Consider the following 15583-nt stretch of genomic DNA (forward strand, 5'->3'; position numbering starts at 1 on the left):
GGGGGGGGGAGAGAGGTGGGGTCTATGGGGAACATGGCTGGCAGAGTGGACGCAGTGAGGAATGCGGAAGAGGCAGGGGATGTCCGTGAAGGGAGACACGTAACTACTATTACTCCCAATCATATTTTGTGTGAATGAATATAAACTGCAGGGTGAAGCCACCACACCAACTGTAAAGCAAAGGTTAGAATCGGTCATGAAGCGTGTTCACAGACTTAGACGTGTGGATGACAGCAGCTCGGGGGCTGGTCTAATACTAACACACAAGATAGGCATACCCCCGCACTTCTCTCTGCCTGTTTGCAGTCACAGGGCTGTGTATATCCAAATAATTTCCACCCTACCTGTAGATTCTCCGTGTCATTCTCTCTTCTGTCTAACTCGATCTGTGTCAGCTGCATTAACTCATTCTCAATCAATTTGATCTGAATGGTTCAAAACAAAGAAAAATACAAATGGGTCGATTAAAAACATGTGAATGAGATGAGGTCTGTTTCCAGCCCAGTAGTAGAGAGCTGCAAGGCTGGACGGTGACAAAAGAAAATTCTGCAAGTGTTCAGTGCGATGGAGGATGAGATGTTGGCTGAGATGGAGCGAGGGGGAAAGTGAATCGTGTGAACTAGGTTAACTTTGATCTAATGCTGAAAACAGTGAATCCACATTTGGAGTTCAGTACCAGAGGGAAATTTACCTCCAGATCAATATACATAATTTGAGCATGTAGAATGGTCAAAGTGAATTTTCTGACCGTTTATCAACTTACTCCCACCTCTAATGTCCCTCCTCAGCAAATTTCCTGTGAGATTCCACATCTTTTAAACTCTGATGCCCATGTCCTAATATACTAACTGTAATATTCTGGTCTCTTGTGCTACTATAAATACTACACACAGAACCTGAGTCAAAGAAAGCATTAACTTTGAGAAACAATTACCCTGGCTTCATCTTACCACAAAGCTGCAAGAGAGAAAGATCATGTAACTGTATACATGCGATGCATACTGTTATTAGCATGTCACAACCAATTCTAACCCCTTATACAACACTAATCAGCACAGAGTGTCCAGGAGTAATTTCTGGTCTTGATGACCTACAATGTTTCCAAATCCCATTGTAACATTTTCATCGTGCATGCTTATCCCGTTGATGACTGCACCCCTTCCATCTCCTCTAGCCCTATTACACAAATAACACTGCATATGTCTACTACTGGTCTATTGTGCATGTCCTGCATTGTCCTGCCAGGTTCCCCCTTCTGAAATACTCACCTTGTGATGCTTGTTCGGTATTAAAGGCACTGCCTACAAATGTGAGTCTTTGCTGTTTAAATTGAGTTGAAGCAAAAAAAATAGAAATATGGAAGACAGGAATGTTTTCTGTAACTTATTGCTACACAGGCTGATTCCACTTTACCTTTTGGAGATGGTATTAACCCAGGCTCAAGATAATGAGCCAGTCCACACTGTTTAAACAGATGGGTTGAAAAGCTGGCTTAACAAGGCTCATTTAAATTTATGAAGCAGCTCCATCAGTGACTCTCTAATCATTGACTTCTTATCAAGGCAGGATGAGTGTCAGTTTGGGTCTGGGGTAGAACCTACACCTGATAATAAAAAGGTTATGGGTTCAAGTCCACTCCAGTGTCTTGACCACATTAGACAGATTGGCAGCTGAGCTCCACAGGACAGCAATACAGGAATGCTACACTTAGTTATTCAGAGTTTAGTTTGCTCATTTGGCTGAACCGTAACACAGGCAGTTTTCTGACACCAAACACCAAGCAAGAAAACAAACACAAACTCTGAAATGTGCACTGTTTGAATATTCAACTCAGCATTATTGGAAGAGGAGCTGGGAATCCTTCCAATGTCCTGTCTAGCATTCCTTTCTCCAGCAAAGAAACATCCAGATTAATATGTTATCATCGTTTATGGAATTGTACTGTAAAATAATTATTCATCTACATAACAATAGTGATGGCACCTCAAAAGTTTTGGGGTAATTGAAAGTTGCATGAAAACATGTCAACAAACAAGTGCCTTCCTACAGTGGACCTGGGGCTAGAGACTATACCGGCAGATTGTTGTGCAAGTAATATGAACAGAGGTTAATGATAACCAGAGTATAGTACATGTGATGACAAAACCTTTCAGATTTAAGAACCTTCTAAGTATCTGAATGCTGTCTTAAAATGTGAACCAACTCCTGCACTTGTCTTTCAAACACTACTTGCATTTTGTTAATAAAAGTAATATGTGCAATTTAGTTGAATTGTAAAGCACGAGGAATAAACTTGAGCCTCAATACTTGAATTGTGGTTTTGATATGTCAATTATGAAGCAGCAGGTTGAGAGCAGCATCCCTTATAAACAGGAAATGGAATGGAAAAAAAAACATAGCAGTTCTCCAGCTACACAGTTAATAATAGGCTGATGGCACGATTGCATAAAACTGAACAGAGAGAGATGAGGAAGATGACAGAAGAGAGGGCAAGATGGAACAGAGGCAAGAGATCACAGGAACATGTTCCAGAGTTAGACATCACACAGGAGACACAGAAGGAGAGGGAATGGGGACAAAAATTGTGACCCTCTTACAGAAACAGAGTGAGGGGCAGAGACACACACAGATGCAGAGGGAGTTGAACAGATATGGTGACGTACACCAACATGGTGAGGTAGAGAAGTACACACAGGGGAGACCAGATACAGGTAGTGTTTGGAAGAGAGGGGCAGACAGTGTCAGGATGGGACACATGAAAGGGGAGAGAGGGAGTAAGGGGAGGAGCAAATGATACGAAGGATAAAATGTTTAAAAACTAAGATCATAACAGGACTGCAAGGAATTGAAAGGAAAATCTAAACTGAAATACTGAAGGGGACAAAAAGCCAAGTGTCTGGAATGTGTTTAAGGGTCATGAGTAACAAGGCTAGCTGATATGTTGGCTGTCTGATGATACTGACATATGTTGTAGATACCATGAGAGGCTCAGCACAAGTGTGTGGAGAGCTGCAGTCTCCTGGGTGAGAAACCTACTTCTGCAGAGTGCTGTCACCTGCTCCAGAAATAAATTCCTGCCAGTTCTAGCATCCCTTACCAACCATCATATAGATATAACAAACACTGTGAGCCCTTGTTAGGGGAGTGACTAAGTTCCAGTCACTTGGAACATCGCCTGAAGCCTCTTCCCCAGTAGCTGTTTGCCTGTTCTCACCTGGTCTCGAATGCGGCTGTGCTTGCTGTCCTTCTTCATCTGGAGTACCTCAAATGCCACCTTTTGCATCTCTGCCTGAAAACACAGAACCACAGAAACTTACAACAGAAAAGCAGGCCAATCAGTCTGGCACCACCATGCCAGCTCCACAACAGCTTCTGTCCATCCCATCCAATCTTCTGTGAAATGGATCAATGCTACTCCTTGTGGGAAGAAGCTGTATATTTTAACCACTCTCTGGTTGGAAATTCCTGCTGGTTAATCATCAGAAACTCTATCTTTGAACAAATAGAACACAATTCCAGGCCTTAATGCATTCTAAGAAGAGTTGCACTTAATTCCACTAAACTAAACCATGTAAATCTTTGCCTTCAATAATGTTGGATTCTTGGCAGTCAATTCTAAACATGGTCAATACCCAAACCACCTCCTCACTCCAGTTGTTAGTCCCACAGGCCCTCGTCACCGTCTGATGCCCTACTCCTTATTTGTAAATGAACCGATTGGGAAGCTAGCTGTGGAACTACAAGTAAAATTTGCAGTGGTAATAGCACCTTTAAGCACATCCTAGGGTGACCCACCACAGCATCATCAAACAGAATTGATCAGAATTAATCCTGAAGCACTTTCCAAACACAGCTTCACAAACATCAGAGGTCATTGGGTAGTGACCTGAAACTGGAATCACAGGCGACTTCCTCCTTTCCCTGTGTCCTGTAGAACTGGGACTCACTGCAGCACTCGCTCCGTGCTGCGGACAGACACTGACAGTCTGGGCTCAGGAGAAGCGTTGTCACTTGAGTTAGAAACTGCTGAGTCCAAGTCCCACTTTAGCACTTAACCTGACTTAATGCTGTCCTGTCAAAGGGAGGGTACTTCGGATGAGATGTCAAATCCTTGTGTGCCCTCCAAAATCAACATAACATATCCCATGACATTATTTTAGCCCATCTCCAACTCTTTGCTTCAAGTGCTTTCATTTGTATTTCTGGGAATAGGCTCTCAATTAACATTGATTGGAAGATCACAGCCACTTTGACTACATTTACTCACAGCCAGCTTCCTGGAATGTCTATTTCTTTCGTCCAGTTTCTCAGTTTGACAACACAAACATCCACACAAGAGCTTCTGATACATCTTCCTTTAGAACTTTGTGGGAAGCTAGGGAAGTGATTACTAGGCCCCTTACTGAGATATTTGTATCATCTGTAGCCATAGATGAGGTGCCAGAAGAATGGAGGTTGGCTAATGTGATGCTATTATTTAAGAAAGGTGATAGGGAAAAGTCAAAGAGCCTGACATCAACGGTGGGCAAGTTGGAGGGATAGGATTTAAATGCAAAGGCAAGGGCTGATTAGAGATAGTCAACATAGCTTTGTGTGTGGCAAATCATGTCTCTCAAACTTAATTGAGTTTTTTGAAGATGTAACAAAGAGTGATGAGGGCAAAATGGTGGGTGTGATCTATATGAACTTCAGTGAGGCATTCTACAAGGTTCTGCATGTTAGACTCAGGTGAGATCACATGGAATATAGGGAGAACTAGCCACGTGGATACAGAACTGGCTCAAAGATGGAAATTGAAGGTGGTGGTGGAGGGCTGCTTTTCAGACTGGAGGACTGTGACCAGCGGTGTGTTATCAGGATCAGAGCTGGGTCATTTATATAAATAATTTGGATGTAAACATAGGAGGTATGGTTAGTAAGTTTGCTGATGACACCAAATTTGGAAGTGCAGTGGACAGTGAAGAAGGTTACCTTAGGGTACAAGAGGACCTTGATCAGATGGGCCAAAGGGGCAAGGATTGGCAGATGGAGTTTAATTCACATAAATGTGAGGAGCTGCAGTTTGGAAAGGCAAATCAGGGCAGGAATTACATATTTAATGGTAAGGTCCTGGGGAATGTTATTAAACAAAGAGATCTTGGAGTGCAAGGTCTTTGAAAGTATAGTCGCAGGTAGATAGGAAAGTGAAGGCGGTGCTTGGTATGCTTGCCTTTATTGGTCAGTGCACTGAGTATAAGAATTGGGAGGTTGTGTTGCGGCTGTACAGGACATTAGTTAGGCCATTTTTGGAATACTGTATTCAATTCTGGTCTTCCTGCTATAGGAAGGCTGTTATGAAACTTGAAAGGGTTCAGGAAAGATTTACACGGATGTTGTCAGAGATAGCTTAATAGGCTGGGGCTATTTTCCCTGGAGCATCGGAGGTTGAGGGGATGACCTTATGGAGGTTTATAAAATTATGAGGGGCATAGGTAAATAGTCAAGGGATTTTCCTCAGGGTAGGGGAGTACAAAACTGGACAGCATAGGTTTAAGATAAGGGGGGCAAGATTTAAAAGGTACCTAAGGGACAATTTCTTCATGCAGAGGATGGTGCATGTATGGAATGAGCTGCCAGAGGAGTAGTGTAGGCTGGTGCAATTATAATACAAGTATATGAACAGGAAGTTTAGAAAGATATGGGCCAAATGGGACTAGATTAATTTAGGAAATCTGATTGGCATGGACGAGTTGAACTGAAGGGTATAGCTCTATGGCTCTAAATCAGACTTTACTTACTGTGGGTTGACAGAGCTCCTGACTGTGAACAGGCCATTCACTGTAATCCTGTACTTAGCTGTTTCCCTCTTTTTCAAATCCATAATAGCATTCCTTCGTCTGTATCGTCCATCAGAGTCACCTCCATTCACAAGAAATCACTGCATCATTTCCACCAAATCTACTTTCCCTTCTCCAAAGGAACCATTACCCTTTTAGCACCTTGGTCAACTCTCAATCACTTCCATCTTCCTTTGCTCTCCCTATGACTCATTTCCACAAAAACACACCAGATGCAGTCCTATCCTTTTGCCTTTTTTTCTTCTCACTGTCTTAGGCCCCGAACAGTACTTCCATGTGAAACAACCATTTTCACAAACTTCATCAATTTACTGCATTCACTGCTCACGATGTGAGACTCTCCACAATGGGAGAGACCAAGCTTGAAAATGGAATGACTGCTTTGTAGCAAAACCTCTACACAGCTCATTGATGTGATCTACAGCTTCCAGTCACCGACCACTTTAATTCTTAACCTTACTCTCATACTGTCCTTAGGCTCTGGTCACATTCCAACAAACTCAATGCAATCTCTCCAACACAGCACCTGATCTTTCAATGTGGTCTTTTACATTTCTAGATTCAGCGCTGAGTTTGACCATTTCAGATTGTAATCTCTTTCCACCTTGCTTCCTTTCTCTTTGCAGATCTTAGTTTTAACTCAAAAGAAACCGGAAGAACAGCAGATTCTGGAAATCAGAAACAGAAATTGCTGGAAAAGCTCAGCAGGTCTGGCAGCATCTGTGAAGAGAAATCAGTGACCCTTCAGTTCGGAGGAAGGATCACTTGACCCGAAACGTTAACTCTGATTTCTCTCCACAGTTACTGCCAGACCTGCTGAGCTTTTCCAGCAATTTCTCTTTTTGTATTTGGTTTTAACTCATTATATCGTGTGTTTTGCTTTTGGGACGACACCTGTTCAGCATTCTCCCATTCGCACCTCAAGACACACCTTTCGTTTCTGTATTTGTCCTGTTACTATTTTTTTCAACTACGTCACCAAACCTTTTGCATGTGGTCTCTCCTGTCAAAAACGTTCCGTTTTGTTCTCTCTCCTAGCCTCTCCTCTTCTATTTACTTAAATGTTTGGTATTTTCAACTTTTTCCAGTTTAACGAACCATCTAATTGCCTTCCCCTGACAGATGTGCACTCCAAGCTTTCTCGCTTTCGATTGTCTTGATGCAAGAGTTTCACACAGCAGTGAGTGATGACAGCTCAGTGGCACACTCAACACCAAGACTCACCTCCGACAGGATCTGTGAAATGGTCTTGTTTTGGTCCAGCTGCTGCCAGGCTTGAATCTGCTGGAGTTTACCATCCATTTCAGTCATACTGTAAAACAGAACAGAATTCATTGCAAACAACATCAGATTAAAAAAAAATAGAAGCCTCCAGGTATCTGAAGGTTATGTCCCATTGTTTAGCACTCCTCCAGCAGTGACCAAACTAGGTTCTTCCTGTTGAAACTTTATTGCTGGAACAGCACAGCAGGTCAGGCAGCATCCAGGGAACAGGAGATTCGACGTTTCGGGCACAGGCCCTTCCTCAGGAATGAGCAGAGAGTGTTCAGCAGGAGAACACTGCTCATTCCTGAGGAAAGGCCTGTGCCCGAAACGTCGAATCTCCTGTTCCCTGGATGCTGCCTGACCTGCTGTGCTGTTCCAGCAATAAAGTTTCAACTTTGATCTCCAGCATCTGCAGACCTCACTTTCTCCCCTAGGTTCTTCCTGTTCCTCATGACCACTCAATTAACCTACAATTGTCAATGTAACCTCAAATAATTTTAAACTCACACCTGGGATGGGGGTGCCTCTGGCTAGGCCAGCATTTATTGCTCAGAGGGCAATTAAGAGTCAACCACATTGCTGTGGGTATGGAGTCACATGTAGGCCAGACCAGGTAAGGATGGCAGTTTCCTTCCCTAAAGGACATTAGTGAACCAAATGGGTTTTTCTGACAAGTAATTGTGGTTTCATGGTCATCGTTAGAATCTTAATTACACATTTTTAAAAAGTGAATTCAAATTCTACCATCAGCCATAGCGGGATTTGAACTTCAGAACATTACCTGAGCTTCTGTACTAATAGTCTAGTTAATACCAATAAGCCACTACTTTCTGATGTTGGCTCTGCATCCTTTGGAAGCTATTATGCCACCTCTTTTAAAATGCTCATCACGACCTACTTTGCAGCTTGGTTTAATATTTAGGATCAAATTATCAAACTGAAAATCAAAGATGTCTCCATTGGGCTAATACCAACGTGGCCCACCCCTTATTATCCAGGTTGCTGCCGTACCTTGAACTGGCCTCATTCACCAGCTGACGCCGTCTCGTCTCATAAACCATCTGCAGGATCTTGTTCATCGAGCTCTCAGACAGCATTTCCCGCATCGCAGCTGCAAGATGCCAGGAGAGAAAGGGGTACTAGAGCTTTACGCAGTCATTAATGTAGTAAACCATTCCATGTTTCCCCTCAACAGCGCCCTCCAATGACACCTGACACTTCACCTCAAAAGGTAATTATGTGAACAGGTCAAAGACACTGGTTTGAAGTAGTATCTTGGAGGAGGAGAGAGGGATAGAATAGCTCTGGAATTAGGTCTGAGCCTAGGACCTAAGCAGCTGAAGGCACATCATACCATGCAAGGGTGAGGCAAATGGGAGAGGTATAATAGGTTGGAGGAATGCAGGAAACTGGAGTTTGTAGGCCAGAGGCCACAAAGAGCGAGGCTGGGATAATAGAAGAATTTGAAAACAGGGAGGGAGTAGGTGCTAAGTGAATGATTGAGCAAGCACAGGATGACTGGGGTCAGTGAAGCAACAGGCAGCAGAGAAAAGGGAGCAATTGAGCACAATGACATCAGGGCTGACTGCCCACAGAGATTTTGCCAGGGGTATCTTCTATCCAGCACCGTGCCCAGACAATGGTTTTTATGTACACCATCACTGAGAAAAGTTTTATCTTCCAGGTTTATTCAGTGAATTTAAATTCTACTAGCTGCTATGGTAGGATCTGAAACTGTCTAAGGAACATTAGCCCAGATCCCTGGATGACTAAGCCAGTGAGACTGTCATTCGCCTCTACCTCCCCCATGGAGCGTCACAATTGGTGTTCTCTGTCAGACAGCAAGACGGTCGGATCTCCACAGCACTCACCAAAAGACTGCACGCCTGGCTGAATGAACAAGGTTCATCATTAATTATAAAAGGATCTTAGAGGACCAGTGTAATTCAGACAGAAAAAGTCCATGTTAAGAACACATGTGGCCCCTCCAAACAGCATCTATCGGAGGATGTTTAGATGGGAGCAGCAGCTCTCAACACCACTCAATTAGAAGACTCGCACCCTAAACCTGTTCAGTTAGTCATACTCCTGTCTGAGTCAGTGTGTTATAGGTTCAAATCCCACTCTAGAAACTTCTTCAAAGTCTAAGCTGAGCAAACGCTGCACTCTCAGTGGTACTATTAAGCTAGATGACTATAATTCAGTAGGGTACTTTGGCTGTAAGTCACTTTAGAACACACTCAAATTGTGGGAAGCAGTATAAAACCCATTGTTGCCCTCTTTAAATTGTTTTACAGCCAGTGACGTATTTAGAAACGCAGTCACTACTATAACGTAGGAAATACTCCAGCCAATAATAATGTGATAATGCTCAGTTTATTGATTTTATAGCAATGCTGTTTGAGGGATCAATATTGGCTAGGGCAGCCAGAAGAACTGGTGTCCACCTCTTACAATCTTTTACATAGACCAAGTGGGCAGACTGGGCCTTGATTTATTGTCTCACCAGACAGTGCAGTACTGTCTCAGTAGAGCTCTAGAGTGTTAGCCAAGGTTAGACACTCGACTGTCAGGACGGAGACTCCAATCCATCAGTCTCTGCCTTAGACATGAGCAAACCTTTAGATGAGGGGATACATTGGTTTTAGCAAGACACCCCCCGTACTAATAGGGTGAGGTGCCCGCTTGAACTCTACCCCGTGACTGCCAGCTGGAGTCACAACTGTTTGCATAAAAAGGAACATCAGATCCATGCCAGGCAATGGGATTTCAAAACACAATTCAGGAATCCAAATGAATGAAAGAAGGTTAAAGGCATACTGCTCACCTGCCACTTCCCTTTTTCGCAGCCTCTCGTTCTCCTCCTGTGAAATGGCCATCAGCTGGTCCATCCTCAGCCTGTGGAAAGATTAACAGCACCGTAATGACCAACAGTGCAAGCTGACTGGCTCAGTTGTTAAAACCCCACTAGCAATGCTCCATGTTTTTTTTAATTCTTGAAAGGTGAGTGTCACTGGTAAGACCAGCATTTGATGTCCATCCTAATTGCCCTTGAACTGATTACCTTGTGAGGCCATTTCCACCAGAGCAGCGCAGAGTAATTACTATAGATTTAGAGTCACATGTAGGCCAGACCAGGTAAGGATGGCAGATTTCCATCTCTAAACAAGATTATTGAGTCAGACAGGCTAGTCTAATGGTGATCATTTAGCTATTTTTCATTAATGGCTAAATGATCTAAATTAGACTAGCTATTTTTTAAAAAATATCCTTTAGGAAAGGGAAAATGCCCTCCTTACCTGGTCTGGTCTACATTTGACTCCAGACTGACAGCAATATGGTTGACTCTTAACTGCCCTCTGCGGTTGGTAATAAATTCTGGCTCAGCCAGTGATGCCCTCGTCCCATGAATGAATTAAAAACAAGTACAAATTTCACTATCTGCTGTGATGGGTTTGAACACTGACATCCACAGCATTAACCCAAGTCTCTGAAATACCAGCCCAACTGCATTACCACACCACCACCACTCCGAATATCAAGAAGCAATCGACTTCTCAATTCGGTTCCCATGCCAGAAACAGACTTGATTCTTGGCAGCAAAAATTGTCACAGGTTTGGAAAAGCTGTTCCACTTGGCCAATATAGTGTCTAACCCTAATGGACTGGATTAACAATGCTCAGTAACAGGGTCCCAGCTACGAAGCACAGGGCACTAGGGAGGGCTTACTGAGTGACAATGTGAGGGAAATGGATTAACATCTGTAGGGATACAGTCAGTAACACTGTGCCGGGGGTCGGGGTTGCTGAGTGACAGTGTGAGGGAGACGAATTAACATCAGCAGAGATACAGTCAGCAATACAGTTTGCAGGGGAAGAGGGGTTGCAGAGTGACAGTATGAATGAGCATTCTTGGATGATCAAATTCAGGTGCAAATTATACAATAGGTAGAATCCTTAGGAGCATTAACATAAGGGGATCTGAGTGTACAGGTCCAAAGATTTCCGAAAGTGTGAACACAGGTGGCTAAGGTGGTCAAGAAGGCATACAGCACGCTTATCTTGATCTGCCAGGACATCGAATGTAAAAGTTATATTATAGTTGTATAAAACTTCAGTGAGGTCACATTTGGAATGTTATGTGCAGTACTGGTTACCACAGTACCAGAAAGAGATGGTGCAGAGAATGTTTACCAGGATGTTGCATGTCTGGAAAGTTTGACTTACGAGGAGAGGTTGGATAAACTTGGATTGTTTTCACTGGAAAGTTAGAGGCTGGGGAGTGACCTGATAGAGGTCTAAACAATTATGAGAGGCATAAATAGGGTGAATAGTCAGAGGCTTTTTCCTTAGGTGGAAAATTCAACTACAAGAGGACACAGATTCAAGGTGAGAGGGGAAATGTTTTCACAAACACGATAGTGGGTGCCTGGAATGCACAGCCAGTGGAAGTGGTGGAAGCAGCCATATTAGCAACATTTAAAGTGTATCTTGATAGACACTTGAACGGTAAGTAAACACAGGCATAGAAACCAAGCATGGGCAATAAGTAGTGAGTCTAAATAAGTAATAGTAATTGGCGCAGGCTTGGTGGGCCGAAGGGCCTGTTCCTGCGCTGTATTGTTCTTCAGTTTATTATCAGTAGCAAAATGCTGCGGATGCTGTAAATCGGACATAAAATAAGAAAATGCTGGAGAAACTCAGCAAACTTGGCAGCAACTGTCTGTGTGGTGGGGAGGGGTTGTGAAGAGACAGAGTCAACAGGGTGAATGATATGTTTTCTTTGAATAGTTTCTCGAGCTTTTATTTAGGAGAACCAAAATGCAATTGATTAATGGTTTTAGCTCTGCACTTTGGAGACAGGTATGATAGGTTTGAAACTCAGACGTTCGAGTGTCCCCACTGCAGTTCTCACCTCTCTTTTTCCAGCGATTCCAGCAACATTGAGTTCTGCTTCCTTCTGAAAAAGATGTAATTGGTAAAAACAAATGTTTTCACACAATAAAGACAGCCAGAAATCCTGCCCTTCATAGTAAAACTAAATCTCTTTGGTGGAATGCAACATAAAATCATAGAATCCCCAGAGTGTGGAAGCAGGCCATATGGTATATCAAGTCCACACTGACTCTCCGAAGAGCATCCCACCCAGACCCACTCACCTACTCTATCCCTGTAACTCTGCATTCCCCATGGTTAATTCACCTTGCCTGCACATCTTTGGACTGTGGGAGGAACCCGGAGCACCCGGAGGAAACCCACACAGATGGGGAGAATGTGCAAACTCCACATGGTCGCCTGATAATGGAATCTAACCCAGGTCCCTGGTGCTGTGAAGCAGCGGTGCTAACCACTGAACCACCATTCTGTTGAAACACATTAGCCTAACAGTTCACATAGGACTGGAGTCAGATCAAGCCCAGGCCACTCAGTGAGGCGTGCAGTAGCTGAATCTTTGCTATTCTGCACTGCCCTGGAGGCCAATGAGTGATTGAATGACCAGTTAAGTTCACTTGGAAGATGCTCAATCTGAAAGGGGCTGTTCTACTCTCCCAGTTGAGGCTCTGCCTCTTTTGTGGATTGGTCCCACTCCTGAGAAGAGACTGTCTTTGATCACTGCCAGAAATGAAGTCACAAGTCCAACAGCTCCATCTCTGACAACTAACTGTCTTACATTGAGCCAGACCGTTTGACAACTCTAATAACACGTTTCGCCAGGAAATGAGTTTTTAACCCCAAGGACAAACCATTAGACTGACTTTCACTGGCTCTCAGTCTGACAATGTCTCCATTTACAAACTGCAATCTTTTTAACTCCTTCCATGGCCTCACTCCTCCCCATAACCTTATCTATGCCTTCAATGTTTCTGCATTCCTCTAGTTCTGATAATGGTGATTTTGATCACTTAACCATGGGTTTTCATTGCTGGAACTCTGAACAGGCTCTAACTTCTGGAATTTCCTTCCTAATCGCTCCACTTTGCTCACTACCTTTTCACAAAACCCTTCTATTTGGTCACCTGTACTGATTTCTTCTATCGCTTGGTATTAAAAATGTTCATAGCAATATCAATTTAATCTGCAACATGAATGTTTTATATTTGTAAAGATATTTGACGGGGTCAGTTGTTCACTTCACTCCTTCACAGAAGTGTAATAGGTCAAAATTTGTCACAGCCACAAGGTAGGGCAGGTGACCAAAAGATTTTAAGGAGCATCTTAAAGGAAGAAAGCAAAATTGAAGAGGTCAGAGGTTGAGGGAGAAAATTCCAGAGCTCTGGGCCCAGGCAGCTAAAGGCACCATCAGTGACCCAATTAAATTCAGGAGTGCTCACATCAGCCCACACTGAGGGAGTGCTACACTGTCACAAGTGCCATCTTTCAGCTGAGGCCCACTCGACCCTCGCAGGTGGATGTAAAAGATCCTAATGCACTGTATGAAATAGCAGAAACAGGACAGCTCTCAAAGCACCAAAAACCATGCAGGGCTGAGGAAAGGAAAGATAAAACTTATATTTTTAAAAACCTCTTGATAACTTCACATTGGTACGTGAAGGGAGAAGGAGAACAATTGACATCTGGAGTTGATGGTCTCACCAGGGGGAGCTTTTGTCAGAACCATTTGATTTTCTTCTTGGCGGAGGGCTTGTTATTTTCTGGTTTTTGTCAGATTTTTAACTTTGACTTTTTAAAGACGTCAGGTAAAGGAAGTAAACATCCCACCACCACTGATTCACCTTAGTGCCCATAACCTACCCTTGGCCCAGTGTCCCACAGCCTCTCATTCACAGTAATGCCTCTAGAATTAGATGCAATTTAGGGTCACACTGTTCCAGTCTGAATCACTTGTGATATTGACAGACGCAGTCCAGGATATGTCCTGGGTCATTTAGTCACTAATGGGATAGCACCTTCACAGGATGAAGGGTGGCAACCTTTGATGAAGCAGGTACACCGTAGATCCTGTGTCAATAAGAACAAACAAGTCAGACCGGGTAACCTGCAGTCGCATTTGCTGTCCACTCACCTCTCACTGTCCTCCAGCAAACTGCGTATGAGGTTCGTTGCTCCATGTTCTCCCCGTTTCAACTCCTCCTGCAGTCGCTGGCGCTCCACCTCCAGGTGACGCTGCTGGTCTCTGAGATCCTGATCCAGCTTCCCCTGCTCCTGTGGTGACACGATGAGGGTCAGGCACAAATAAAAAAACTCAAAGTCATGGGAAAGGGACAGCAAGTTGGCCCCACTGACAGAGTGAATAAGACAAGGCATGGTGAGCAGAAACCAAGAAAGAGCGACAATAAAATGGAGAGTAAAGTCTCAAGAAATGGCAAGTAGCAGAGGGGGTAGATTTATTCCAACAAGGTGGGGGCGGAAGCAGCTTCCAACACCAGAATCCCTCCATGGTAAAGAATCCTGACCTGCTTTGTCAGTCACATTTTTCAAGTGCATTGCAGTGAAGCTGCTTACCTTAATCCTCGCAATGAAACATAATCGCTCATCGGCTTCTGGGGAGGTTCAGATTGCCCTGTACCCAATGCTGCTCAGGGGAACTGGTCAAGTGCCCCATGTGGGAAGGGGTAGAGAGTATGGCCTAGTGCAGAAACTGGAAGTAAAACTCCACAATGAACTCTGAAAAATAACCAAACCTTCAAGACACGATGCTGATTTTCCACAGTTGGATCCGGCAGTACTACCTACCAAGCAGAGAGTTGCCCACAGTCCCTGCCCAAATCCTCTCGACCAACTCCCCAACAAATCTCTGTGCTCATCCTTTTGGGTGCCACACTCCTAAAGGGAACCATGGACCTCAGTGAGAGCCCCTCGTTATGCTCGGTAAAGTATGCAGTGGTTTCTTATTACCTTCTGCAGATTGCTAACCAGGGATCTCTCCTGTCCTTCTGGTTTGCCATTGGTGTGGATGGGAAGGAATCAGAGGTTGACGCCAGTTTGACCAGGTTATGGACACACCTTGCCTGACCTTGGAATTTTGGGACAGTATTCACTGTACTAAAAGACTTAACCAAACCGTATTATTCATCTCCTTTGCGGTTTTTGAATATTGCTACCCTTAAATTAAAATTTCCTGACATTGGTTACTTCAAATCAAGATGCCTAGTAGGACAAGTGGCGAGGGGACACAGATTTAAGATAATTGGCAAAAAGACCAGAAGGAAGACAATTTTTACAGAGTGAGTAACAATGATCAGGAATGCACTGTCTGTAAAGGTTGGTGGATGCAGATTCAACAATAATTTTATGAATGGAACAGGTACAATACTGGAAATGAGAAAAGCAGCATGGTAGTGGTGTTAAGTGGATAACTCTTTAAAGGAGTTGACACAATGGGCTGAAAGGCCTCTTTCAGCACTGTACAATTTATTCCTAAAAAGCATGAAAACACTTTTGAATTTGTAACAGCCAAATTTAAGTCAACATCTTGTTATTTAGTCAGCATGAGGGACGATGCTAGTGACAACTCTCTT

The 15583-nt window shown here is 43.6% G+C and overlaps 1 protein-coding gene across 5 annotated transcripts in view; it reads right to left on the bottom strand.

The window, feature by feature from the left end:
* Window positions 1–15583, bottom strand: part of lrsam1 (leucine rich repeat and sterile alpha motif containing 1) — a 91762-nt gene that overhangs the window by 30386 nt on the left and 45793 nt on the right. For 4 of the 5 annotated variants that reach the window (XR_006315982.1, XM_043719877.1, XM_043719876.1 and 1 more), the window contains 7 exons: window positions 14128–14267; window positions 12019–12063; window positions 9931–10001; window positions 8115–8214; window positions 7062–7149; window positions 3215–3289; window positions 345–425 (listed from right to left, as the gene is read on the bottom strand). Coding sequence is in view for 4 of the 5 variants with exons in the window: in XM_043719877.1 (XP_043575812.1) it covers window positions 345–425; window positions 3215–3289; window positions 7062–7149; window positions 8115–8214; window positions 9931–10001; window positions 12019–12063; window positions 14128–14267 (600 nt within the window). In the remaining variant the exon portion in view is untranslated. The remainder of the gene's footprint in view (window positions 1–344; window positions 426–3214; window positions 3290–7061; window positions 7150–8114; window positions 8215–9930; window positions 10002–12018; window positions 12064–14127; window positions 14268–15583) is intronic. The other variant, XM_043719878.1, reaches the window with a different exon arrangement.

This window comes from Chiloscyllium plagiosum, chromosome 30 (assembly GCF_004010195.1).
Source record: "Chiloscyllium plagiosum isolate BGI_BamShark_2017 chromosome 30, ASM401019v2, whole genome shotgun sequence".
Classification (NCBI taxonomy): domain Eukaryota; kingdom Metazoa; phylum Chordata; class Chondrichthyes; order Orectolobiformes; family Hemiscylliidae; genus Chiloscyllium; species Chiloscyllium plagiosum.